Genomic DNA, 26,882 nt, shown 5'->3' on the forward strand with positions numbered 1-26,882 from the left:
TGCTTGGAAAAGGGCACTGGCCAGGCCTGGACCACACCAGGGGTGGCTGGTGACCTCGGGCCAGTCGTTGCTGACATTGGCCGGGTCCCGATTCCCTGAGTCACACTGCCTCGCCCCAGATTCTCCAGCCTCGGACTTGATTATAGCCCGGTCATCACAGCTGAGACAAACCTCTGGTTTGGGAAGGGAATTTTCCCGAATGCCACCCGCTAAGCTTCTGGCACTGAGTGGAATGTGCTGCCCCAGGCCGTGCCTCCTTCCTGTGCTTGCCTCCCTCTACATGGGGCCACTTCCCTGCCCTGCTCCTCTCCTCTCCCACCCCTGCCTCACCCTCTCCCTGTCCCCTGTACTGCCCTCTTGACCTCCCGTCTGTCCAGGGCAGGCTTTGCTGTCCAACTCTGCAACAGACCTGTTTCTGCTGTCCACTGCTCCCCCTGCTCACAGCCACCTGCTCCTGCCCCATCTGGACACTTCCAGCACTTTTTGTGTGTCGTGACATCTCCTTCAGAACCAGCCCTGTCTTTAGCCAGCTCTCCTTTCCCCGTAGCTGTCTTCTCAAGGAGTTGACAGCAGGGGGTGGGGGGTGCCTGGCATGGGGAACTCTATTGACAATTTGAGCCAGGCCTTTCTTTACTGTGGGGGATTGTCCTGAGCACTGTGGGTGTTTAGCAGTATGCTTGGACTCTACCCACTGCATGCCAGGAGCATAACCAAAAATGTCTCCAGCCATGCTGCGTGCCCCCCTGGGAGCAAACTGCTCTTGCTTGAGAACCACTGGCCTAGGGGATGAGAGCAGTTGGCTGAGACTTGGCTAGGATCATGCTGGAAGGGCCCTGAGCAGTGATCTAGTCTAAATCCCACAGTTTAAAGGAATTGGGCCTTGGAGAGCTACAGAATCTTAAGGTCACACCAGGGAGCAGTGTGGCGAGAGGCATTTGGAAAGAGGATCCAGGCAGCTCTATGTGGGCCGAGAAACAGAATCCAGAGGCAGGGAGTGCCGCGGGACCTCGCCAGATGTAGCAAATGCTCGCAGGTCTCCTGGGGAGGAGAAGGTGTAGGAGCCTGCCCGCACAGTCAGGAGGCGAAGTCCCATTCCAGCCTGGCCATGTGTCCATCCCCCTGCAGGTTCCCTATCTGTAAAATTAAGGCCTGATCTTTGTGTTTTCTTCTTGCCTGGAGGCTCTGCTGGTGCTAGGTTTTCCAAAACTGGGGACAGAGGGTTCATTTTAGCAGGAGACCCTGAAGATTCAGGAGTGTGGCAGCGGGGATGTGTGGGGTACCACCTTGCCCCGTGCAGGCCTCATTGAGCAACAGACATTTGTGTGCGATGCCCCAGAGCTGGGGGTGCAGCTTCATGGGAAGCAGGGAACAGGCGTAAGGGCTTTGAGAGGAAGGCTTGCCAGGACTTGGGGACAGGCTGCACTCACAGGCAGCACATCTTGCCTGGGTCTCAGCCTGGGGCCCCTTGGGACCTTGGTGAGAAGGGAAGCAAGGTGTGGGGACAAGGCACTGGCTCTGTTCCCCCGGTAGGAGGCATCTGGACAGGGTGTCTGAGAAGCTTTCAGAGCACGTCGAAGAATGTGGAATGTGAAGTTGGAGAACGAATTGAAAGAGATGACCAGTCCCCAGAAAGTTCTGAACTGTTGAGGTTTCCCAGGGAGAGGCTGCTAGGCATCACAGCAGGTCCCTGCCCGCCGCCCTGGGGAAATGGAGACTCAGGTGCAGAAGGGACCCCCGGCTAGCTCCCAGTGAGCAGTGCCTTCTGGAGAAGACTGTGCTCCGAGGGCCTCCAGGCTCTGGGGCCTGGGACACCTTATGCATCTCTAACTGCAGGGTGGTGGGGGCATCCTGCAGCTCCAGGGGTCCCAAAGTGAGGTCTGTTTCACAGGCTGTTCTACTGGTGGCAAGTGCCTGCTATAGCAGTTTTCAGCTTTCTCATTCCAGTGTCTGACTTTTAGCTATAAATCTTCAGCCTGAAAATCATGAATTTTTCCAGGGTATGATTAATGAAAGAAAAATTGAGACGGCAGCACAGAAACTGACCAGATTTGAAGAAAGTCTGTTGACAAGTTGGATGCAAGTTTCAAGGGAAAATTCAAAGAGCTTCTGAGCCGGGCTGGAGCGCCACCTAGTGGTCATAGAGGGTAGTGACACCCATTGCCCCCTGCAAAGCTATGTGATGCCCCGTTTCAGCCAAGTGCATTCCTTGGGAACCTTGACCTGGTTCCACCTGGGGCTGCTTCAGAGTAAGAGAGATGCAGGGCCACTCTCCACCGTGAGGGGGACCCAGGATGTTGTTCAACTTACTTAACTGATCTCCTATGGCTCCTTGAACCATCTCTGATTTAGTAACACATGGAGATATCCCTTACCTTATTTTTTCCCCCATGCATGGCCTGGGCCCCCTTTCAGTTTCCCCACTTATCAAAGTCTTGCTTATTCTTCAGGGCCCAGCAAGCCCTGTCAGTACTGTCTGTCTCACACTGGACCGTTTCTCACTGCTCCTCCAGAACCACCAGGGTTGTCACTGCCTGCTCTTAGCCACCCCCACAGCAGCTCCTCATTGCTCTCTGGCTGCCCCCTTTGCCCTCCAGGGTCTTTTCTCAGAACAGCAGCCACAGTCACCTGAAGACATCAATCAGATGCTGTCATTCTGCAGCTGCAGGAACACGCTGAGAACACCCACATCTACCTACCTGCCAGATCCTGTCTCATCTGTCCCCGGGCCACCCCGCCTCCTTCGTCCCCTCCCGTGCTTACTCCTCACTTACTGTGTTGCAGCCACTGGCAGCTTGGCTGGCCAGGCTCATTCCAACCTGTACAGCCTTTGCACTTGTTGTACCCTTTCTAGAACATTCCTTCTTCACATGTCTCTGTGGCTCACTCTCCCTTTTTTGGGGGGGGGGGGGTGTTGCTCCTCACATGCCACCTTTTCCATGATCCTTCTTTGCCCATCCTGTATCCAGTGACCTTCAAACTATTTCTCTTCCTGGTTTATATCATTGAGAACTCATCTGACTTTGCTAGTGTCATATCTATGTCCCCATAGGAATCTCTTCATGAAGGCAGAGTGTGCTGGGACTGTTTCCTGCCATCTTTCCAGTGTGTAGGACGGGACCAGCACTTAATAACTCCGAGCCCAGTTTGGGTTTGTGGGCTGAAAGAGTGAAGGAAATGCTGTCCCCCAGGGGCACTGCTGCCCTTTCCCTTCACTTTCCTGGGCATATGACAGAGCCCTCTTTGCCTGATTGTGAACTACCTTGTCTCAGCCACATCTGTGGTTTCTCCCTGAACAAGAACAACTTGAAAACAGGGTCTGTCTGTGTTTGCTTCAGGTAGCCACAGCTATGAGTACAGTTCCTGGTACATAGTAGATGCTCAGTAAATTCCTTCTCAGCAAATGGTGCCTGGCATTGGCCACTTCACATACTTTAGTTCACTTGAATTCTCCCAACAGTCCAGTAGGAGGGTAATATTATTTTAATCAAGAAGTTTTCAAGGTCTTATAGCCAGGACAGGCTGAAGCTGAGTATAAAATCTGTGACTCCCAAGCCCTTTCCATCTACAATTTTCCTTGTGTGGAATGTTCTTGCCCTCTATCCTACCCCAAGTTCATCTCCTCCTCTGGACCCCTGTAGCATTTCTTTGGCACCAGCGTGTACTGCCCCAGGGTGGTAGATGCTGTGTTTTTATTACCCCCTTCCAGCCAGAATGGAGGCCCCTGGAAGGCAGGTCTCTAAAGTGCCTGTAGCTTTTCTGGTGTGGGGTGCTGCATGCTGTAGATAATGAAGATTGGTTGACAGATTGATTGGCTCCTCAAACTCAGTACATGTCCCCTGAGCCAGTGCAGGGAGCGGGGAGTATCAGCTATATGGAGCATATAATGAGGCAGATGTTGAGATCTGCCGCCAATGAAAGGGAAGCTTCCCCAGGCAGAGCTGCTGGCTTCCGTCGCAGCCCAGAGGTGCGGGGAGGAGGGTCAGTTTTCGGGTCCCTCACGCTGGTGGCTGGCTTAGTTTGATGGGTACCAAGGGCAGCTGTGAACTCCCACCTCCTGTACTACTTTGGCAGCCCCTCAGCTGGCCCCATGAGAGCTTTTCTCCCTCTGTCTGGGGAAATTTGTTCTTCAGGCTTCTGAGAACAGTGGCAAATGGCTCTTCTGGTTGGGCAGCAGGACATACCCGCAGCAAGTTTTCCTTCTGAGAAACCAGACCCCGACGTTCTCTCCAGTGCAGAGACAAGTCCTCACGTGTGCTTCCCCTGGCCACACGCCCCTCTCCTGGCCTCTGCCCTGGTGGGGCCTCTTTTCTATCTAGTGGAATAGCCTCAATGCTTGTTCCTCTCTAGGACCTTCGATGTGTTTGCTGCCTGCTTTGCCTCTGTCTTATTTAATTTGATCCTGAGCGTGAACTGATGAGGTTCATGAATCTGGTCTAATCCCCTTCACCAAATGGGGAGGCTGAGGCACAGATTGGTGGGATTCATCTAGGTCTGTGACCATGACCTGGCTGCTGGCCCTGCTCTCACCTGTCTTGTGTCTCAGGGCTGGGGCTGGGGACATGCAGCCCTTGGATTTCCAGGGAGAGGAGTGCAAGTGTGGGTCTAATGAGCTTTTCCTTTCTCTCCAGCTCTGTGGCTGCGGGCTGCTTGGAGTGGGCATCTGGCTCTCCGTGTCCCAAGGCAACTTTGCCACCTTCTCCCCCAGCTTCCCCTCGCTGTCTGCAGCCAACCTAGTCATCGCCATAGGAACCATTGTCATGGTGACCGGCTTCCTCGGCTGTCTGGGGGCCATCAAGGAAAACAAGTGCCTCCTCCTCAGTGTGAGTTGGGCCCCCTGTCCCCAGCCCTCTGAACTCCAGGTCTCCCTGAACTTGGGCAGTAGAAAGGGGCAAGGCCTAGAACATAAGCCAACGGGTGCCCAACCTGAGCCCAGGGAAATTGCTTCTAGAATGTTCTGTGCCTGACCACACTCCTGCCCCTAGTTGACCCTCTCCCCTTAGACTCGTGGTCTCTCTGGGTTTCCCTGGGAGGTGGTGGCCCCTTCCAGACCTGGGATACCCTGCCTGGGTGCTGCCTTCCCACGTCCCTCATTTGCACCTGCCCCTGGCCATCACCTTTATGCTGTGCCCATGCCTGGACTTTTTCTTTCCAGTTTTTCATCGTCCTGTTGATCATCCTGCTCGCAGAGTTGATTTTGCTCATCCTCTTCTTTGTCTACATGGACAAGGTAAGCCTTCCAGCAAGGGAGTGGTGAACGGAATTTCATAGCTGTCACAGCCCAGGGGTTGGGCTGAGACAAGCCAGGGTTCTTCCCCTGGCCAGAGGACAGTGTAGACAGACTCTACCTGTGAAGAAAGTGAATTGACCCAAGAGTTAGGAAAGGCAGCCAGGAAAGACCTGGATGGAAGGTGAGGTGAGTTTGGAGCCAGTTGGGGAGTTCGATGTTGTATATAGTCTTAAGAAGTAGAATCCCGAGTTACCCAGGGTGGCCGTCGACTGCCTCTCCCTCCAGTGAGCTCCCCAATACTGGAGGCACATTCCAGGTGACTCTGGTTGAGTAGGGTTAACAGTAGAGAGTAGCTACATCTCCAGAGACCTTCCAGGATAGACCGCTGCTCTCAGACAGCACCTCAGATTAGAAGGATGGCCAGAGTGAGCCCCAGCCACCTTCCGAGGATGGGCGGTTTGTGGCCAACTTGGAGAATCTTCTCAGTGGTGTTGCAGAGCGGTCACCCATGTGCCGGTTTCTTGGGCTTCGAGGCCCTTTTGCTGATCTGCTCCCCATAACTATGTGCGTATCTGTTTCTGGGTTCTGGAAGCAGTTGCCCAAACTACACAGAAAGTTACAGGCATCATTAGGATTCGAAACAATAACTCTTTAGTTTTGCATCTGTGAAAGGGAAAAGAAATAGCATGAGGAGATTTCTGTGTCAGCCCTGTTCTTGGTTCTTTATAAGAATTCTTGTCCTTGAATTCTCACAAAATTGACATTCTTCTTCCAATAACACTGGTAAAGCCGAGGTGAGAGAGGCCACGGTACTTGCTCGAGAGGTGGACATAAGATCAGAGCGACTGACTGATCGGCCACCCTGTTTGCCCAGGGTGTGGGGCAGTGTGTGGGGAAGATGTCAGGACAGAGTGGCTGGTGTGGGTGGTGGTCCTGGGCAGGCGGTGGGGGCGTGCCGCCTGCTCTCCTCGTCCTGTGGTAGTGCTGGCTCTGTGGGCCATGCGTTGCTGGAGGTGGCAGGTGACGATGCTCCTGGGGCAGACTGAAGCCCAAGCGCCCTGCCCCCATCCCTGCTGCCTTCCCTCCCCCACCCGGGAGCACCCCTGCCCAGTCCTGGCTGGCCTGGCCTGGGTCAGGGACGGGCGCCGTATCCTGGCCCCCTCCAACCTGCAGTGTTCACCTCCCAGGTGAACGAGAATGCAAAGAAGGACCTGAAGGAAGGGCTGCGGCTGTATAACACCGAGAACAACGTGGGGCTCAAGAACGCCTGGAACATCATCCAGGCCGAGGTGAGGGCTCTGGCGGCGTCAGGCAAGGCCAGCGGAAGGCGGGGTGGTGGCCGGGCCTTCAGGCCGCCTATCAGGTGGCGTTTGCCTGAACAAATGGAGCAGGCATTATACCATGGGATACAGCAGAAGAGGGATGAGGAGGTGAGCACGGAGGCCAGGGGGCCCAGACACAGGAGTGGACAGGCCTGAGGGAGCTCTGGGAGTGGCTTGGCTTTGGGGTGAACTGTAGGATTTATCTCACAAGGACTGGCCGCCATGATTGTGCTCGGCTCAGGCAACAAGCTCTGATTCTAAGAGGAAAATAAGTCAGTATTGCCGACACCCCTCTTTAAGCCCTGAGAACTGGCCGGTGGACTTACGAGCCACCAACTTGGGATGGTTGGTCTGCACCACAAAGCAAAGAGCTGGAGGTGCTGTTGGGTGAGCCGGGGACTGGAACAGTTGCTTGCCTCCCCCAGGGCTCTACCACAGCCCAAGGAAGGGCAAGAAGAAGGCCCTTTGTCTCCTGACCTGAACCTCAGCACGGCTGCTTCTGAGGGGTTGGGGTTGGCCCAGGCAGGGGACGGCCTGGGTGGGCGGGCTGGCTGGGTGCTTCTAACAGCTCCTTCCATCCCTGCCGGGCAGATGCACTGCTGTGGGGTCACTGACTACACGGACTGGTACCCAGTCCTGGGGGAGAACACAGTTCCCGACCGCTGCTGCATGGAGAACTCCCAGGGCTGTGGGCGAAACGCCACCACGCCCCTGTGGAAAACGGTGAGTCCTGGAGTCCGCCATGTGGTGCATGGCCTGGCACGGGGATGACGGGCACAGGCACAAGGATGGGCTCTCTGGGGAGTGGGCGGGGACGCCAGGGTGGAGTCAAAAGGCAGGGGTGTGTGTACACGCTCGCACACACATGCTGGGCCCCCAGTTGGGAGAGTCCAAGGTTAAGGGTTGAAGGGGGTCTGTGGCTGTGTACCTTGTAGGGGGAACCTTGGGTGGGGTGAGGCTGCTCACAGGAAGGAGGACCAGAATGGAGGGTCAGCGAGGGCCAGGAGGTAGGGCCTGGCAGGGAAAATGAGGTGGGGCTGAGCTGGGGGAGCTCATGTCATGCCGGGACCTTCACCTGTGTCTTGCTCCCCAGGGCTGCTACGAAAAAGTGAAGATGTGGTTTGATGAGAATAAGCACGTGCTGGGCACTGTGGGGATGTGCATCCTCATTATGCAGGTGAGGGGCGTCCCGAGGAGCCACGGAGCACCTCTACTGCACCTGACCCGAGGAGGGGGGCATTAAGTAGTCTGTTGGTGCACGGCGGGGCTGAGCTCTGTCCAGCAGTTGTCATCCAGCTCGGGTGGGATGAGCAAGATGGTGCTCCACACTTGCTGGCACCAGGCTGTTGGTGTTGGTGTCGCTCGATATGATCTTCTCTAGTTGCACTCGAGCCAGAGAAGACACACACAGTGTCTCCTGGCCACCAGTTTTACGACTTGAGCAGTGGCATACTCTGTGGTGACCAGGAAGCCACAGCTGTCCCCCTTCTTCCTCCTGTGCTTGTCCGGGTCACTACCCCCTTTCAGATTGAGGTCAAAAGACACAAACAAGTACTAACATTGTCCCAAGCACCTCTGCCTGAGGCCTCATGTCCAGTGTTCTAGAACTAAGCATGCGACTCGGTGTGAATTTCATCTGTCATCACCACCACCTCCCTCTTTCCCCGTGGTTCTTGTTGGCTCCTGAGTCATTCAGGGTCGGATCCTTCATGCCTTCAGCCTTCACACCTGCCTCTGACATGTCATCTGTGGAGGGGGGCAGTGGCAGTGGGGCTCTGTACGCATAGCTCTGAGCAGCTCAGCTGGAGTCCACCTGTGTGGCCCTGTGCTGTGTCCCCCGGTAACCTGGGCTGGCTGTTTTCTTCACCCCAGAGCATTTCCCAGCACATGCATGTTTAGTTCCACTTGTGCTGGGTGCCCTGTGACGTTCCCAAGGCTCCCAAGGCTGAGGCTAGATCTTGGGCTGCCGAAGCAACCATCTAAGCCCCTCCCCTTGTCTTTCAGATCTTGGGCATGGCCTTCTCCATGACCCTGTTCCAGCACATCCACCGGACGGGTAAAAAATATGATGCGTGAGCGGGCTGGCGGGGGCACCCAGCCCCACCCGGACGCTGTGCCAGGGAAGAGGATCTGAACTTCGTCCCCTGCCTGTGCCCTCCAGACTGCCATCCCTGCCCCACTTCCCTAGTCTGCCCTCCCCCTGCCCACCCACTTCAGCCTCAGACTTCTCAGAGGGCGGAGGGCCCAGTGGGAGGCAGCGCGCAGAGACCTTGGGGCACTGGACACCTGGATTCCTGCACCTGCGATTTGCCAAAGACGACAGGGTGGGCTGGGGGACGCCAAGGAGGAAGTCTCCAGCACTGATGGGTTCCTACCTGCTGCCCTTCCTCACACTGACACTTTGTCCCCAGGTGGGGTGGGGAGCAGAGCATTCCCCCCGCCCCGGGGGAGAGTCTGCCCCTGCGGAGGCCACTGCCGTCCATACCGCCCAGCCAGAGAGCTGGCCAGGGCGGGTCCGACCGCCGCCCGCTGGAGCATCTTGCCCAGGCTTTTTATACCTTACAGTGTAACTTTTTTATTTTATTTTACTCTGATTATGATTATTCAGGAATATTATCTCTCAGATAAGTTTAGGGTTAGCTTTTCTGATTTATAACTTTTTACTGTGTTGATTTCTTTAACGGTTTGAGTTTCCTTCTCCTGTGGGTGGGGAAGGGTGGGGAGATGGGACGTCCGTCCAGTTTCCACCCGGATACTCCTGAAGCTGTTGGGTGGGACGCACCAGGCTCTGCCTGAGATGTACCAGGAAGGAGGGGGGATGGCTAGCATGCGGCCCCCTGAGGCCTGGCATCTGTGAATAGGGGCCCAGGAAAGGCGGGAAAGACAAAGGAGCATCATATGGGCATGACAGGGCATCCTGCACAGGGGCAGTGGCATTTGCTGACCGAGCCAGGGAGGCCAGAGCAGTGGTGGGGTGGGCTGGGGGTCCTCCGGGTAGGTGGCTGGTGAAGGGCTTTTCCAGGACTGTGGCCAAAGCTGACAGAGCCTTGTGCTTTTCAATGGTGAGCAGTTTTTAGTGTGGCCTTCTTCCTCCCTCTGCTGGCCTGGGTGGCTTCCCTTCCCACTCATGCCCAGGTCCCATAACCCCTGTTACTTTCACAGACATTCCTGCCGCAGACTCTGAGACACAGCCCTCTAGTTCAGGAACTGCTCACATTCATTGTCACTTACCTTAGGAGAGGGAAGCAGTCCTCATGGTCAGCTGCTCAGATGGTGGCAGAGGATCCAGGCCCATCAGGAGGGGGAGGCTGAACCGGCGCACATGACTGTCCCTGCCAGATTACCCCAGCTGACTACCCTGCCGGGGGAGGAGGGACGGGAGCACGTGGCTCCCAGGGCCCTCATCCCCTTGCGGGGGTTCGTTGCTGTCTGCAGAGGGGTGGGTGGCCACCACATCTTGTATCATCCCAAGGAAATGAGATACAGAAAACCCCAGAGGCTGGGGGATCTTGTCACAGAGGTCCCAGGAAAAAAGAGCAGTCGGTCCTGGCACACACAGACCTGGGTGTGGAGACCAACAGGCGGGTTTTCAGCTACAGCAGGGCACCCCCGCCAGAACTGGGGCTCGTCTATAGTTTAAAAACTCAAGAATCCACAGGACTGAGCTTGAAAAGGTCACCTCAGGGCTCGCTAGGGGCCAGGCGTGTCACTGGGTGGGGCCTTGTGTGGGCAGCTGCCTTTCCCTGCTCATTGCCTAGATCTCTCACCAAACTCCACCTGCCTTGTCTGTTCCCAGAGCTGAAAAGGCCACCAGCCAACCAGTCACCCTCCACTCACCTTCACTAACATAGAAATCGGGACCAGGAGCGCAGGACTTTTGGTGTGTTCAGGATTCATGTTTTGGGGGTGGGAGTGGAAAACAAAGTGGTCTCAGTAAGTAGGACAGAGTGAAAACCACTTCCCTGAGACAGGAGCATGGCGCTGATGGACATCGCAGCGGGGCGGGTCCTGGGCATGTGGGGCAGGCAACGTGAGTAGAGCTGCTCTGGCCTGTTCTGGTTAGGAGCAGCAGCTGCCTCTCTAGGGCCCCAAATGCAGAGACATTCAGCAACGAGTGTTGGAGCGCAGTGAGACCTGGTGCATATGTTTTTGGTGGTGGGGATGGGTTCATTTATGCCTATCAATGCAATTCTTAATTTTTGTTAATATCCACAGCAAAAGCCTAGTATGTTAGGAGGTGTCTAGCCTCCCTGGCAGTCTTGTTTCTGGAGTGCTTCAGGGTGGCCTCTTGCTCTGGAGCCTTTGCCGCAGTCCCTCCCCGCCACTGACCCCACCAGCCCCCTCCTCATCCGTCCATGTACAGAGCATTGTCCACAAGTCCCCAAACTGCCTTTTTGCCTCACCTGTTCCTTCATGTTGCTGAGTCTACATGGGGTGGAAGTCTCCATGCAAGGGCAGGTGTTCTCCTGAGCCCCTTGACCATCCTGCAGAACGGTCCCCACACTATCCGGAAGGCCAGGAAGGTGGCTCAGTGTCTTCTCCATTTCTCCCTACTATGATCTCATTGGGGCCAAATCCCGCCGAGTGAATTCCCTCCCTTGCCAAAGTAAGAGTGAGTTCAATTAGGTCCGATGCAAGCAATTTACAGACCTGACTCACAAAGTCCCTTAGGGTTTGCAGGCGACTTCAAGGGAATGCCTAATGTAGACTCAGCCTTTCCTTGAAGCCATCTTGCTGAGGAGGTGAACTCACAGCTGAGAACTGCCTTGGGGTGGCTGGCGGTGGGTGTCAGGGTGCAAATCTCCCCTGCGCAGCCACGCTCTCTGAGCTGGATCGGTGCCACCAGCCTTCCTGCCAGCCTGGGCCTGCATCTTGGGCCCTCGCCCTGGAAAGGTCGCTGAACACACCCCAGATCCCCTCGCACGTGTTCTGGTTGGACTTGGAACTAGGTAGCCATGCCTCCAGGTTTGGGTGGCTACAGAGTAGACAGATGGATGGAGTGACTGTCTCCTCCTCTCCAGCCCCCTGCCCACCCTCTGGTGGAGGTGCTAACTAGCAGGGACATGGCACAGGATGGGAGCTGGGTGCCAGGTGCTTGGGGTCTCTTCTTTCCCCCTCAGCCCTTCAGAGCCCAGTGACCCCTCTTGTGTTCCATTCTCCCATTTTCCTTTTCTCTACCACTGTGAGGCAGTGGTCCAGGGTGGGTCCTGGCCTCCCTGCCTCGAATGGTGTCTCTGAGGAGTGTGGGCCTCCTGTCCACACCCTGCCCGCTGTCCCCGGGCAGCACAGGAGAGCCTGGAGTGCACGCTTGTTGGTTTCAAATGCACTTTTCTGCTTGCAGTGCCCTACATGTGCGTCCCCTTCATCCCGGTCCTGGCTTTATTGAGCACCATGTTTTTAGCATGTTTTTAAATAAAAATTGATAACGCGTCAAAAGCACAAGCAGACTGTCTCTTCGTGGTGCATTTTGTTCATCTAGCTGTGACTGTGATCTAGTCATTATACTGGTTGGTATGAAGGGCCCAAAGAGTCCTCAGACTCCAGTCTTAGGACATCTAGGACATTTCCCCAGTGGGGACCTCATCTCCCTCCCAGGGTCCTGGTTCCCCACTGGTGTGGGAAGGGTCTCAGTCCCCTCTGTGGGTACCTGAGGAATCCTGACTCCTTGGGTGACCTGATACCTACGCCTAGATCAGGGGTCAGTCCAAATGAGGCCTGAGCCCTCTACCTGAGAGACCATTGCCTCATCTCAGTGGCTGTCTCCCCAGAAGTGGTCAACCCTATGTGAGGGGCGAGGAGCACATCTCTGATATTCTCAGGGTTCCTTTGAGCCTGATGTCTCTTCTAGGAATGCAGAGAGCTTAAGAACCCTTCCAGGGCAGCTCTGAGACATTCTCCAAGAAAGCCCAGAAATCACAGTCTGAGGATGGTCACAGGGAGGGGCTGCCCCCACTGCCGTGGTTGGGGTTCTGGTTTACAGACTTTCCTTAGTTGTCATAGTCAACACCACAGGGACGAGTTACAGATGAGGCAGCTCTGAGTTCTTGCCCAGGGTCATTGCTGTGTCACTTGTCCCTGGGATGGGGGCAGGATGAGGCATGAATGTGCACTCAGGTCTGAAGGCAATAGGAGGAGGGGCAGCTCCAAACTCCCTTATCTCCTCTCTCAAGGGAATAGTCACATCTTCAGAATTGTCCCCAAACACCAGTCTTTGGAGCTCTTATTTGCAGCTGTTATGTTTCAAAGCCTCTGGTTACTTTTCCCTGAATCTGGAGTGACCTTCTCTCAAAGGGTCCAGCTGGAATGGGGTCTCCGAGAGCCTCCCCAGGAGATTGACTGAGAAGGATTTTGGGGCCGAAAAAGCAGGAGCTGGTTATGGCTGAGGGCAGGTAAGCTATTATCTGACCTGAGGGAAGCCACTTTGTCTCAGTCAATTCTTGCTCTTGCTTTTCCTTCCTGGTTGTGGGCATACCTGCTGGGGCATCCCAGCAGGGACAGTGTGCTGTCTGCTGGTAGCTCACAGGGCAGTGGAACACACTGAATCCCCTTCTAGCACCAGACCCTGGTTCATTGAGCAGAGCCATGGAAGGTAGGAGTCCTGGCTGGGCAGCAGACGGGCCTCTGTTTTCCTTGGGTCTTCTAATGGTGATGCTCGAGTCTTCTGGGATGGGTTCTGGGTTCTCCTGTTCATAGAGATGGGTTTAAGATGACTCTGGGTGCCGCAGCCCGGCTGGCTGGGCAAATTAACCAGGGGGTGACGAATAACTTGTGTATGTTGATACAGCAGGAGTGGAAGCCGTTTATTGTAGGACAGGAGCGGTATTTATACATTCCACACAGCTTATCTTAATTAGCATAAACTAGATACATCAGTCAACCAATAAGAAATCTCCACACTTAATGGCTCGCTGGAGTTACTTCACAAACCACTCCCTCTGGCATTTTGCCAGGCGCCATCCAGACTTGTTTACGAACTCTAACATTCCCCTGGCAAAATGCCAGGTGTTATTTTGACTTGTTTACAGACTCTAACATCTGGGGAACCCTGTTTTGCCCTCTTCGTTCCCTTGAGATGTGGGAGAACCTCCCTCCATCTGTGCTCAGCAAAGGCAAGTGAGAAAGGATGAATCATGAGTGACTGCCAAATAGCTCAGCACCCCCCAAGCACGGACAATACAGTGGTGGAAGATGTGTGCCCAACCTTGGACCATAGCCAGCAATCCAGTGGGGACAGGAGCCAACCCCAACTTGCATGGGGGGATGCCCTCTGGAGAAGGTGCCCTCTAAGCTAAGAACTGAAGATGGAGGAGTTAACCTGGGCAGGAGGGGAAGGAGGAGTGTCTGTGTGGTGGCTGAGCACAGGGTGAGAGGACGTGTCTGCAGTGGGCAGCCCTCACCAGAACTCATCCTTGAAGACCAGGTCAGAGAGCTTGAACTTCCAGCTGAGAGCAATGGGAGCTGTCTGAGAAGCTGTGAGCCAGGGTGTGATGGGCTTGGCCCTGGCCTTTAGGAAGATGACTGGCTGCAGTGTGGAGAGTGGGCAGAGGGGACAGGGTGCTGCAATGTTTGGGGTGAGAAATGATGGAACCACTGGGAGATGGATTTGAATGACACTCTGGGAAATCAGCTAGCCCTGATAGGTAATGAAGTTTACTGCGGGGAGAAGGAGTGTCCTTGCCATTCACCCAGCATGACACTCTCACCCTGGAGAGGTAGATGACTAATTCTCTGCACCAAATAGATAGATGACTGTACTGTCTGGTATTGGTGCTCACGTGCAGGAGAGTGGCAGAGACCAGCATGGCATAACTGAAACGCTCCTTTTGTTTGTATTGAGCTTCACAGCTTCCAAAAATGCTTTCATAAACTATCGTCTAGGTTCCTCCTGACCAAAATGATCTTTTTGGCCGTCTGGATGCACGAACTTCACGTTCGAGATGTCCCATGGTGTGGACGGCAGAAGCACCAGTCTGGGAACTGGAAGAGCTAGATTTATTTCCACTGTGCATTTGGTGTCCACATGAACCTTGGAGCAGCCACTGAACTTGTCTTGGTTTTTTCATCTGCAAAATGAGGATAATGCTATTTTCAGATTTGCTGGGAGGCTAAGATAAAAGAATGTGTGTAGGCGTCCAGACAGTTCCTGGATCAGTATAGGTGCTCAGCAAAAGTTAGTGGAATCAGGATCCCCAAACCAAAGGTGTAACCCAAGGAAGATCATCGCCCAGGCCCAAAGCCAGGGACAAGGGAGAGCAAGCTAGGAAGGGCAGTTTGGTGTTTTGAGAGAGGATTGAACTGCAGAGTGGACAAGCTTCCCCGTGCCTCAGCTCAGCCCTGGGCTGGCTCAGCAGCAGCATTCAATAACCCACAGCAGCAACAGGGAAGACAAATCAAATAAATGTCATTTTGGACACAAAATTATTGGCATTGTGATGGTCTCTTCTTAAAGCATTCAGCGAAGATTGGGAGACTATTGATTTAGCCATCTGGGTTTTGCTGTGTTTAAAGACAGCTATGAGAAGGAGGATTGTTTGCTTAAGCTAACGAAAAGAATAATAATGGTCCACAGGTGTGCTTGAGCCACACTCTCCTGCTCGAAGCTGCCCACCTGGAACTTCTAGAGACCTGAGAGCTCACTGGGATGAACCTGGGGGTTTCCCTTGGTGGCCCTGGGCACAGTGGAGAGAGAGAAACTTGGGGAGGAAAGCTGCACAGTAGTCTGTGGCTGGTTCCTGTTGCCCAGAGAGTTTTCCTCTGGTTACAAAGTTGTGGGATTTAGCCTGGCCCAAGGTTCAGAGCTGGGGCCCTCCAACAGGCAGTCAACATGAGCAGTGGCCTGTGTTCTATCACTTAATGACATGGGAAGCCCCTGTCCTTTCCTTTCCTACCCCCATGCCCCCCCGATTTGAATTCTCAGCCCCCCAAGTATGTTCTTAATGTATTCTTTTTTTTCTGGCAAGAGACCCTGAAAGGACTCAGCCTTTTTATTTACTACTCAGGGAGCACATGCTGAATTTGATCTCTAATCCCCAGCTTGGGGTTCTTTAAAACAGAATTAGAGGTTCATGAGCTACTCTCAATATTTCGAAAGTCTAATGGAAGTTGTTCCTCACCCCTGGGCTAGTCAGCTTTCCATAACTATAAAAAAAAAATACCTAGGGTAGTCAACTTCTATGGAGGAAGATTTATTTTGGCTCATGGTTTCAGAGGTTTCAGTCTGTTGGCCCCATGGCTTGGGCTTGTTGTGAGGTAGTATATCATGGCTGGAGCGTATGTGGAGGAAGCTGCTCACCTTATGGCAATGGGGGAGCAAAGAAGATACAGGAAGAGGCCTGGGTCCCAATATCCCCTTCAAGAGCCTGCCCCCAATGACCTAACTTCCTCCCACTAGGCCCCACCTCCTGCAGGTTCCACCACCTCCCAGTAGTGCCACAAGCTGGCAATCATGATTTTAACATATGGGTCTTCTGGGGACACTTCCCCAAACCATAGCAACCCCATCAGCCTCTCTATTTTCAGTTGTGGGGAAGAAGTGGAATCCAAAGTCCCCAGCAAAGACAGCCCAGCCCGGGGGGCTGCCATGAGGCATTGACACCTTCAGGGAAGTGGAGGCAGCTGACAGGCCAGCAGCAGCCACCAAGGGGAGCCTGGTGTTGCTTCAGCAACCACCTCCTGCTGCCTGCCTGCCTTGACAAGGCCCTCGTCGGCTGCTAGGGATGTTTAGACAGCAGTTGCAAACCACCAGCAGCAACGCCTGTTTGCAGTAGAGAAGGGGGAGGAGTGGCGCTTGTCCCTCCTCAGGTATATTTGTGTGCTTGTGCGTGTATGTGCAAGTGTGTATGTGTACACACACACACAGTGATAGCAGAGGTGAGCAGATGTCCCAGGCCAATGGGTCCATGAATATGTCCTAGGCTTGGCCATTCCCTGTTTACATCCATACCATAGAGGACTCTGTTGTGGTTGTTCAGAGAATAACTGAACATTGCCCAAAGCGGCCCCAGAGACACAGGGAAGCAGACTACCCTGCAAGGTGGGTCCTTGCCTGGGGACTTCCTCAGGTGGCTCAATCTGCTTACACAGCAGGTGGCCAGGCCCACTTCAAGTTCAAACAGGCAAGTAGTTTGGCTCCTGGCTGCCTCCTGGGCCTCACCCCCCTCCCCCAGTTCTTCTGTCTTGGGATTCCCTTGAGCCCAGATTACCAAGATACTCTTTGGGTTCCCCACCAACCAAATTTTCTAGAAAGAGGAGTGAATTAAAGAAAATGAGTATTTTATGTCATTAAAGACAAAGTATCCACTTCCTTTCAGCTTTTTGCCAGGTAAGCTGGCAGGGGAAGTTTCCAAATCTAGATTTGGGGATGGAAATGGTGCCAGGGGAGAAAGTCTATTAGATTTGCTGGATTGAGGTGGCTTGGGATCCAGGATGCAAGTCAGCTAGAGGGAGCCCTGTGCTCCAGACCTCCGGCCACACTCTGCACCTGCTACAGCCAGAGAGGGTGAGTGTGTATGGTCTGAGCAGGGAGAAGCCAAATGCAGGCTTCTTAACACAGGCAGGCAAATCTTGTAGGAATGGTGTGAAAACACCAATAGATGGAAGGTGGGAGACTTTAAGCAGAACCCAATTCAAACACACTTGTTTGAGCCTGGCTCTCACTTGCAGCCAGAGCAGGAGCTAATGATACCCGTGAGCAGGAGAGGTCCTTCCAGACGAATGAATGATGAGAGCTGATGGATGCAGGGTGAGCAGGACCCTAACAAATGTGGTCAGTGAGTTGCTAATAGGGAAGCCATGACCAGCGTGGAGGCTTCTCTAGGATCACAGTGCATTTGGTGAGCCAATAGCCTGGGATTCCCTTACAGGAGCAAAAGACAGATCAGCAGAACATAGTCCTTAATACAATTCCTTTATTGTCAAGCCCTGTAGTACATGAAGCTGGGCTTCCAATGAAATCAGCTAAGGAGAGAGGCATACTTATAGCTTCCCTACAAGCAGTAAGTTAAGGCAACTTCTCTGTTTCTAGAATATTCTGGTGACCCACATTCATGGGCCACCTGGTTCCAGGAGCCCAAGTGGCCTCCAAACACTGGGATGCTTAGAATTACTAGTGGCACTTGCTCGGGGCAGAGGGCAGGGTGTGGGACAGGTTGCCTAGGTGGGAAGGAGACAGGGATCATGGGAGGCCTAGAATACTACGGAGCTGGGTACTGTGCTCTGGCTGGGGTTGACGAGCATATAGCAGAGCTGTCCCAAGGCACATAGAAGGTGGTGGGAGAACAGGCTGGTAAATGTAACTAGTCCCCCTCCAGGAAGAGGATCCAGGTACCTGGGCCACTGCTGCAACATGGCCAAGGTCACAGATCCATCAGGGTAGGGCTGCAAGAATGCAGAGCTGAGAGGGGCTTTCCTGGTTGGCTGTGAACAGACACCAGTGGCCGCTTCATCCCACCCTCTTCCAGCAGATCAAGTGCGAACAGTCGAGGCTGCAGCAGGTGGAACTCAAGCCAGACAGCCTGCTGGGCTTTTGAACCCTGGGGGTGTGACATCTGAAAGAAGGTAGTAGGTCTTCCTTTACGATATGGCCCCAAGCAGTGGTTTTAGGACCAGCAGCATCAGCACCTCCTAGGAACTTGCTGGAAATGCAAATTGTTGACCTCAGGCCTTCTGATGAGAAACTCTGGGGAGGCTGCAGTCTGTTTTGAAAAGTCCCCAGGTGATCATGTCGCCAGAGCAAGTTTGAGAATTGCTGGGTTTGATGCTTGATCAGTACCATCCTCAGCAGACATGAGCGCCACCCAGCGGCCACTCAAAAGACTGCTTTCCTCCTCAGTTGGTCAGATGGCCCACCTCTTCTCCCCTTCCTTCCCCAGGCTGACCATGGCCCTGTACCTAGGGAGTATTTCCAAGGTTGGTAGTGGGTTGCATGGTGATGAAGGTAACTGTTCCAATTCACTCCCCTTACCTCCAAACCCTGAAGAGGGGCCCAGAGCTGCCGATATCAAGGCCAAAGTGGATTTTCAGACATGAGGGTCCTGGGGCCAATCATAGTGACCTATCACATCCTGCTCCCCCAGGGTCACAGAACCCTTCTGGATCTGAATCCCTATGGTTGTGCACAGAGTGAGGCTCTGTGGACAAAAGTGACACTGTGTCCATCCTAGAGCCCAGCAACAATGGGTGCTCAATACGGGAGAGGGCAAGAAGGCAGAAAAGGGCCTCAATGGAAGAGGAGGGGACAGCATCACCCACTAGAGCCCATCCCTGCCCAGGGTGGCTCTGTGGGTGCACATGATCTGAGGCCCCAGAATGGGGTGGGAAGAGACATCTCTGTCCTAGATGCTGATGTCCACATGGGCATGAGATTCCCACCCCACCCTGTTTGAGGGTTCTGAGAGCAGAGGGACAGTCCCAGCTCTCACTGTGGTGTCAACCTTATCATGGAAGTGTGCCTGAGCCTCTCTGCCAGGGGGTCCTGGCTGTCACCTTGAAATACGCCAGACTTCTGCACCAACTTGCAAATGTGCAGGGCTGCGAGGGATGGCTCTGTCTGACCTGGGAGGGGTGTTGGGGCTGCCGCTATCTGGCAATGTCCCTGAAGGACACTTTGAACCTGAGTGCCAGGCTGACAGCTTGTTGCAGAGGCTGAGGACTATGGGATGCTGAGCAGAGGGGTCTGGCCTTCCTTGGGTCCACTTGGCGGCGGTCCATGACGACAGCCATCACCACAGACAGGCAGGGCCCCTGACGTGGCTGAGCCTTAATTGTCTCATTTGCAAAATGGGGAAATTAGTTCCTCTCACTGGGGTCACTGCAAGGTAATGTATTTAATGGCAACTAACACATTCTAAGTGCACAGGAGACCCTCAGTAAACATTCCTCAAATAGCCATGCCAGAGGGATTCCTGGAGTCAGGGCTACAGTGAAGGGGAGGAGAAGGAGAAAGACGATAACTGGTGTAAACATCTCAACTCTCACCACGGGTCAGGTTTCATTCCTTCCCCTCCCCAGTCATCGGGGACTTGGGGATATGCTCTGCTCTTTGTGTTGCCCTTGGGAGCTTAGGGCAGGGTGCTTAGTCTGCTCAAGGCAAGGATATGCCAACCCAAGCTTCAGGGACCCTAGGAACTTTGTGTCCCTGTCCCCTAGGACTGAGGATATGATTTTCTGCAGGCATATTTTTCTCTCTTTCCAAGGCACTTGAGACTGTGACAGCCTCAAAGCAGGAACAGGAGGAGGCATCTCAGGCATGGATCTGCATCCCTGTCAGAGGGAGGGGCACATCTGACCAAGGATCATAACCTTACAGCTCTGGACGACAGCCGTTATGTGCCCTTAGGCAGAATGTGCTGTATTCTGGGGCTCTGTTTCCTCTGAACCTGTCTCATGTCGACCCTGTTGGCATGAATAAGGAGGTCATGTTTCCAAAAAGCTCTGGGCTGTTCTCCACTCTGCAGCTCCAACCAGTCGTGCCCCCATCTGCACAGGATGGTGCCCAGGGAAGGAATCACAGCTAATCCTGTCCCCAGTAAGGTTGGCCTTACTTTTGGGCTAGGGGCTGATGAGTCAGGCTCTCCTGACCTGTGTCAGTGACAAGACTGTGCAAATGGTGCCCACCTGTCACCTTTGTCCCCATCTCCCTGAGAATTAAGGGAGCCCACAGGGGCAGATGGAGAAGGCCACAGAATATCCCTGCCCACTACCGTCTACCCTGTGGCCCCTCTGCGGGAAGGACTGGTCCCAGTCCAGCACTCTCTTTCTCAACCCTCCCTCTGCAAGCCTGGGAGTCACCACAAGTTTTGATTATCTGCATGAGTCTCAGGAAGTTGTAGGGCAGCTAAGATAACCACCACTTCTCTTGGCTGTGGTGCACTCTGGGGTTGCTGGGAGAGCTTGTCTTCTTTTTATTGAATTTGCATCAGCAACCCCAGAGCCATCTAGGCAGATGAGATAAACCAGCCCAGGCTGTGAGGAGCCCCTGGGGAATCTGGAGTGGAGAAAGCAGTGTGCCCCAGAGCCTGGTCTAAACTCTGTCCACGTGGCTACTTCCTGTTCTGAGGATGCAGTGTCTGGACCATTCAGGACTACATTGATGACAGCAGTGAGTGGCCCCTAGGGCACCCCTAAGTATAGAAGAGAATGTTCCTTCTTCAGGATGAGCCTGGGTCATCAAGAGCTGTGCTCATCAGAATGAAGGCTGGATAGAGTGGGAGGGAAGGTGGTCTCAGCTTCAGTTAACAAAGTGCCACCCCTTCTTGCTGGGGAAGTAGGAGGGTCCCCTACGTGGGCAGAAGTGTAGGACCTTGGAAGGATGGAAACCAGGAGTGGGATTCTTATGTTATGAGCTGCCCAAGTAACAGTCATATGGAGCCCTGGGCGGTTCCCGATGGAGGTCTAGGAATTGATACATACTCTACCCTATGTTTTCTAGAATCTTCTTTCTGGTCTCCCTTAGCATTTGGCAAAATTCTTCCTGAAAATTCCCTGACTCAATCATTGATGCACAAGAGAACCAAAGGAAGGGACTGTGCCTGCTCTGGGGCAGTAGAAAAGGAAGCAGAGTAAGGCCCCTGGAAGGAACAGGGTGATGACCATGTGGTCAGGGAGAGAGGGACTCAGGAAAAGTGGGGTCCAGGCAGGGCACCCCTCCTCAGAACTTCCCTTTCTCTGTGGCTCTGACTTTTTAGGTCTGATTTGGTCCACTTGGGGAGGGCTTTTAAATCCACGGATGTTAGCAGCCAGATAGTTTGAAAACCTGGCTTTTCTGACAATAAGCCTTGGAACAGGAGTTATGTGCATATTACTGGAGGCTGGAGCTTGGGGCCATGGTCTCCAGGGGGAATCTCTTCCACGAAGGAGGAGTGGCAGGGTGCAGGGCTCTTACTCCTTTCCTGGCAGCACTACCAGGTGGCCCACCTCAGGCCTCCCTTCCCAGCCCTGCAGGCAGCAATGCAGATAGGAGGACGTTGCTTTCCAATGAGACAGTGTGGGGAACAGTCAGGCCAGGGACTGGCTAGTTTTACTAGGAGGCAGCCATTCCTAACTGCCCCACCGGGATGTCCCTGGCATGAGCCAGATGCAGGCTGCTCAGCACCCAATGCATTGCAGGAGTCCCAGAGGGACCCAGATTCCAGCCTTCCTTCCAGGTTCCAGCTACAAGGGGACCAAGTGAAGAGCTCTCACCTTCCTACTGACCTGGACACTCCATGCTTGGCAAGGGGCTCTGGCTGTGTCCTGGCAGGATCATTCCCTGCCCAGGATTCTGGCAGTGAATGCTCAGAAGTGAAGGGGTGGGGACTGAGGGTCCCTGCCTAGGTGGGAAGAGCAGGAGTCACCATCCAGGCACTTGGTGGGCTCCCCGGGCCTGGGCACAGGGTAAATGGCTCTAGTCCCGCCTGCTGATGGATGTGGAGATGTAGGCCCTTGTACTTGTGAGGGACAGCCAGAAGGGGACAGGGCTGACCATTAATAAAAGTGCCGTTGGAGCCTCCGGTGCAAGCAGCAGGTGAGAATCATCCCGCAGATCTGCCAGGAGGGAGAGAGCAGAGAGCAAAGGGAAATCAGAACCCCATGAGGTCACTGGCTGCGGTGCCCTGAGCAGGCTGCTCTGCTGGAGTGCATGACGGGATCCCAGGGCCCTTCTCCCTCTGCAGGCCTGGGGTGGGCCACGTTGCTCACCTGCTCCCAGGTGATACTGGTGTGTATGGGAGAACCGCACTCCGAGAACTACTGTCCAAGAGCATGTTTTTCACACTCTGATGGGCATGAGTCACCTGGGGTCTTGTTACCTGGCAGATTAAAACCCCAGCAGCCTGAGTGAGGGCCTGAGGACCTGCATCTCTCTAGTAGGTGCTCCCAGGAGATGTTGCTGGCACGTGATCCCAGGTCTGCTCTGGAGGCCTGATTTAATTAGCTACTCAGTGGTGATATTTCCATTCCCTCCTTAGAGCTGAAGTGTCTTTCTCTCTAGTCCACCTCGAGTCTGCTGCTCTTGGACTCCAGAGCATCAAACATACTTTGGCTGATATTCAGAAGCCACCAGGAAGCTGAGACTTTGGGAGGAGCACCGGTGTGTCCTGTCAATCATCTCGGGATGCAGACCCAGGGCCTAGGAGTCCTTCCTGACAGTCCCTCTGCGGGCAGGCACTCACCGAAAAGGAAGGGGTTACAATACCCTGCCTGGGGCACACGTAGTCTTAGGAAAGTCGCCTCCCACCCCAGGTCTCATGCTCCCCATTTCCAAAATGCAGAGGACCTTTACTCTTCCTCTTTGCTCTTCATGGGGTCTCCTCCTCCCTCTTCCTCCTCCTCTCAACCAAGGATGCATTAAGGAGAAGGAGATGGGGATGTGTCAGACCAAGAAGCCCTGTGACGGTCATCATGATTTTGATAATGAAAATGACATGTTGGATCTTGACTCTTTGTCCACAGGAGAGGGGCGTTATGTCTGAATAGCCCCATGACTGTCCCATAGCACAGGGTGAAGGTAGATTTCCTTATATACAGGAACAATGCTCTGAATTCCCCTACTCCACCCCCACCCCTCAATTCTTGGCAGTGCAGACCTGGGTGGCCACAGGGCTCCAGCCAGAGGGAGAAGGACTGGCTGATGAAGATGTGCATGGCCAGGAGCATGGACGAGCCGAGTTCCCTGGTACACACATCTGTGCAGGAGATGTGGATTTCCAGGTTCTTCCCAGGACAGGCACAGTAAGGCAGAGGTGTGTGGGCCACACACTAATTAATGTGTGTCCACATGCACACACATGTGACATGCACACACATACATGCACACGGACCCACCCCAAATCATGCAGAGGCGTTAACAATGCTCTCACGAAGATGTGTGTACACGAACACACACACACACACACACACACACACACACACGCGCGCTCACACACTTCACACCCCGAATCATGCAAAGAGGTAAAGGATAATAACTGAAGGGGTCCTGAACAAGCATCAGCATCTCCCAGACACAGGACAAACTGACTGCAGGAGCTGGCACGGCAGAGGGGAGATTGGGCCAGGCCTGCGTGGGCACAGTGCTTTCTTCTGGGAGCTGCCTGGGCAGAGCACTTGGCCACGTATAGGATATTTTTAACAAGCAGGCATCATGCTCTCAGCCTTCTTGACATTTCCAAGCCAGCACCTCATTAGAGAGCTGGGAGGAAGGGCCAGGAAGATTCTGGGAGGTCATTTCCAAAGGACCTTTTGGTTTTCCTTCTAACGACCTCTAGATCCCAATGTTGGCTGTCCTGCGAGTTTTCGGGGCTTTGGAACATGCCTGCATCCAATCACGAGGAATGTTGCGGTGCTAGAGGGCTGCATTCTATGTGGGGTAAGTATTAATGGGCTGTGTGACCTAGGGGGTCATTTCCATCTCTCTCTGAGCCTTAAATCTCACTCCATCAGTAAAAAAGCTTCCAGTCTGTTCACTGGACCAGAGTAAGACGCTTTAAAAACCAGGATGACAAAAGCCAAACAAAAAACCCAAACAAAACAAAAAACTAGGACCCTCCTGCACCCTAGGCCAGACAGCACCCCTATTCTGGGCCCTTAGTATACCACCCCCACCAACGCCAGCCAGCCAGGCACATGCTGTTCCCTCACCTGGTTCTTTCTCCATCTCTGTCAATTTCTGTGAATAAGATGGGCCTAGGGGTTCTCTACCCCAAATGTACATTTGAATCAATGGGACACTAAAACATACCCATAGATGGGACTCCTCCCAGGACAACATGAGCAGGGTATTTAGAAATGTGCAATCAGAACTGATGGCATGGTCCAGTCAGCAGGGTCTTCTTTGGTCTGGGAGTCTATGATGTGGGGGCACCTCAAGAGCCTCATGGTCCCTACCTGGTCCGACATCGCCTGCAGTATGGCAAGTTACATGGCCAGGGTGGACAGAGGAGCAGGTGCCCTCCCAGCAGGCCTTGTCTTTGATGAAAAGCATTCTTCCATTTAGCATCCGCGCTGGCCCCAACCTCTGCCCCAGCCGGCAGCCCCAGAGAACTCAGGGCTCTGCAAGGACCACCGTGGGTTAATTGCGGTTGTTAAAAAGGTCTCCAATCTGTCTCCTTGTAAATTCCACCTACAGCTCCTGCCCGTCTCCTGGAGCCACCTGGGAAAAGTCTCCTCCTTCCCTCACATGACTGCTGTGGTTTAGAGACACCAAGAAGAGTGCCTTCTTCTCCCATCTCCTGACGCTGCCCACACCTGACTTCCAGTCTACCTGTCCTCACTCTGGACCTGTCTGTACTAAGGAACCACTAGGAGCTTAGCGGACACACCGAGGCCTTGGGGCCAGTCTCAGACCATTTTGTTTACTTGTGCTGGGGTGTGGTCTGGGCCTTGGGGGGTTTTAAAGCTTGCCAGGGGATCTGATGTGCAGACGACCACCACCCTGGAGTCTCTGTAGAGGTCTCATCCCACTGGGAAGGTGGGGCTGGAACCAGAGCATGGGGCCTTGGTGTGGCTTGTGTTGGCACCTTAGCATCCTGGCTGTCTTCCTGATTTCTACCAGTGACCTTCGAGGCTGTATCTGCATCAGACAACCCAGGCAGATTACCGGCCCCCGCTCTGTGTCATAGGCTGGATGCAAAGCAAGGCAAGACTTAAATGTGAGGACTCGAACTCCCTTTCAGTCCATCTTCTCCACCCACGGAGCTCTTTCTTCCCTGCTGGCTTTATCACGAACAGACCAGCTCTCTCTGCAGATGTGGCCCATTATCAGAGTTGATCGGCAACTCTGGGCCATCCCTGAGATCACTAGGAAAACTAGGAAGAGATGGTCTGAGGCTGAAGGCCAGGCTGACACTGATCTCATTTCTCTCTCCCAGCGTGCTCATCCAGTTGTCACAATTTCTCCTAAACCGATAAGTGCCTGGTGTCTGGTCTGCAAGGCGACATTCACACGTGGCCCAATACCTGGCTGAAGTCAGGGTTGGCAACACTCCGTGAACTTTCTGTGTGGTTTCAGAGTGTTCACAAGTTATCTGCTTTAACATTCCTGCATGCTGCAGGACATCAATCCCAAGATAACTGGTTACTGAGAAGGGAATCTTACCCCCCAAAATCACACATTAGAGTCAGAAAGTTCCTGAGAGATGGATTGGACCAGTGGTTTTTAAACTGCACCAGAAATCCCAAGTGTAGCTCAGGGTCATGAAAGCAGTGAGGGTGGCTGTCACGAAAGTCCTGTCTCCTGTGTCAATCCTAACAGCTGCTCTGCCGTCTGTGTTTAATGGAGAGTGGGGTCCTATGTGGAAACTCCATTAAAAAGTGGATGCTGGGGCTGGGATTGTGGCTCAGTGGTAGAGTGCTCGCCTAGCACAGGCAGGACCCGGGTTCTATCCTCAGCACCACATACAAATAAAGGCATTGTATTGTGTCCTAGGAAATAAATGTTTAAAAAAAAGAAAGAAAAAGTGGATGCTGCTGCTTAATAAAGGTTAAAAAATGTTCAATCTCTCCATTCTATATTCCAGAGAAGGAATGGAATGTCACACATGTAAATCACCAGAATTATTGCCGAGCATATAACAGGTGTTCAGTCACACAGCAAGGTCACATAGCAAGAGGTGGAGCTATGTGTAGAATCCAGGCCCTCTGACTCCCAAACATGATTTCCTCCAGTTCTGGGGACCAGGAAACATTGTGAAACCATCTTATGCTTGACATCCTGAAATGTGGGGGTCTCTAAAGTGCCATAATAAGTGTGTGTGGGAGGTATCTGGTGTCTGCTCTGGCTCTGAGGAGGATATGGGTCTGGGGAAGAGGCTTCAGCCCACTTAGAGGACTGGGGCAGCTTAGTGCCCACCTCTGGCCAGCAGAGGGAGCTCTAACCTGAGGCTTGGTTGCTGCCGGGTAGGCTCAGTGGCCTGCAGAGGGGAACACTGGGTAAGGGGTTGAGATCCACAGCTGCGGCCAGGTGAAACTCCCTCTCAACCTTCCAGGTTGGGGGCTGTGAGTGGGAGGAAACTTCAGTGGGCTTGTGAAGCACTGCCCAGTAAAGTTCCACCTTGACCTTGGGCTCAAGGCATTTGCAGTCCTACTCGACATCCCTGGTTTCTGTGCCTTTGGCTATGGCTTCTCTGGACAGATGGATCATGAAGAAATGGTCAGGAATAGACCAGGCCTGGTCTGTATCCATATAGAGCAGGCCCCCCCAACTGCTGGAGTAACAGGTTTATGAAAACCTCAGCTGAGCCAGGATCTGGAGCACAGAGTAGCCCCTTCCCTGGGTTCCAGTGGTGACTCTTCTGGTTTCAGCAAATGGGACAGAAGGCCTGTGCTGGGGAGTGCACCAAAGGCCACCTGGGGCTCCCTGG

General features: G+C 53.8%; 2 protein-coding genes and 1 long non-coding RNA gene across 8 annotated transcripts in view; 2 read left to right on the plus strand and 1 right to left on the minus strand.

Moving 5' to 3' along the window:
- Tspan9 (tetraspanin 9) overlaps positions 1-11,991 on the plus strand; it is a 199,838-nt gene extending 187,847 nt beyond the window's left edge. For all 5 annotated transcript variants that reach the window (XM_071610326.1, XM_071610325.1, XM_071610327.1 and 2 more), the window contains 6 exons: positions 4,629-4,820; positions 5,153-5,227; positions 6,415-6,516; positions 7,141-7,272; positions 7,643-7,726; positions 8,554-11,991. In XM_071610326.1, the coding sequence (XP_071466427.1) occupies positions 4,629-4,820; positions 5,153-5,227; positions 6,415-6,516; positions 7,141-7,272; positions 7,643-7,726; positions 8,554-8,625 (657 nt within the window). In that variant the 3' untranslated portion in view covers positions 8,626-11,991. The remainder of the gene's footprint in view (positions 1-4,628; positions 4,821-5,152; positions 5,228-6,414; positions 6,517-7,140; positions 7,273-7,642; positions 7,727-8,553) is intronic.
- Positions 11,992-12,763: 772 nt separating this feature from the next.
- LOC114104892 (uncharacterized) lies at positions 12,764-25,963 on the plus strand. The gene is made up of 3 exons (XR_003584905.2): positions 12,764-12,938; positions 23,790-23,890; positions 24,650-25,963. It is a non-coding gene; the product is annotated as an uncharacterized lncRNA (long non-coding RNA).
- The window catches only part of Tspan11 (tetraspanin 11), a 73,425-nt gene continuing 64,003 nt past the window's right edge, over positions 17,461-26,882 (minus strand). For both annotated transcript variants that reach the window (XM_071610328.1, XM_027951185.2), the window contains one exon: positions 17,461-22,071. In XM_071610328.1, coding sequence (XP_071466429.1) covers positions 22,012-22,071 — 60 coding nt within the window. In that variant the 3' untranslated portion in view covers positions 17,461-22,011. The remainder of the gene's footprint in view (positions 22,072-26,882) is intronic.

The sequence above is a fragment of the Marmota flaviventris genome, chromosome 3 (assembly GCF_047511675.1).
Source record: "Marmota flaviventris isolate mMarFla1 chromosome 3, mMarFla1.hap1, whole genome shotgun sequence".
Taxonomy (NCBI): domain Eukaryota; kingdom Metazoa; phylum Chordata; class Mammalia; order Rodentia; family Sciuridae; genus Marmota; species Marmota flaviventris.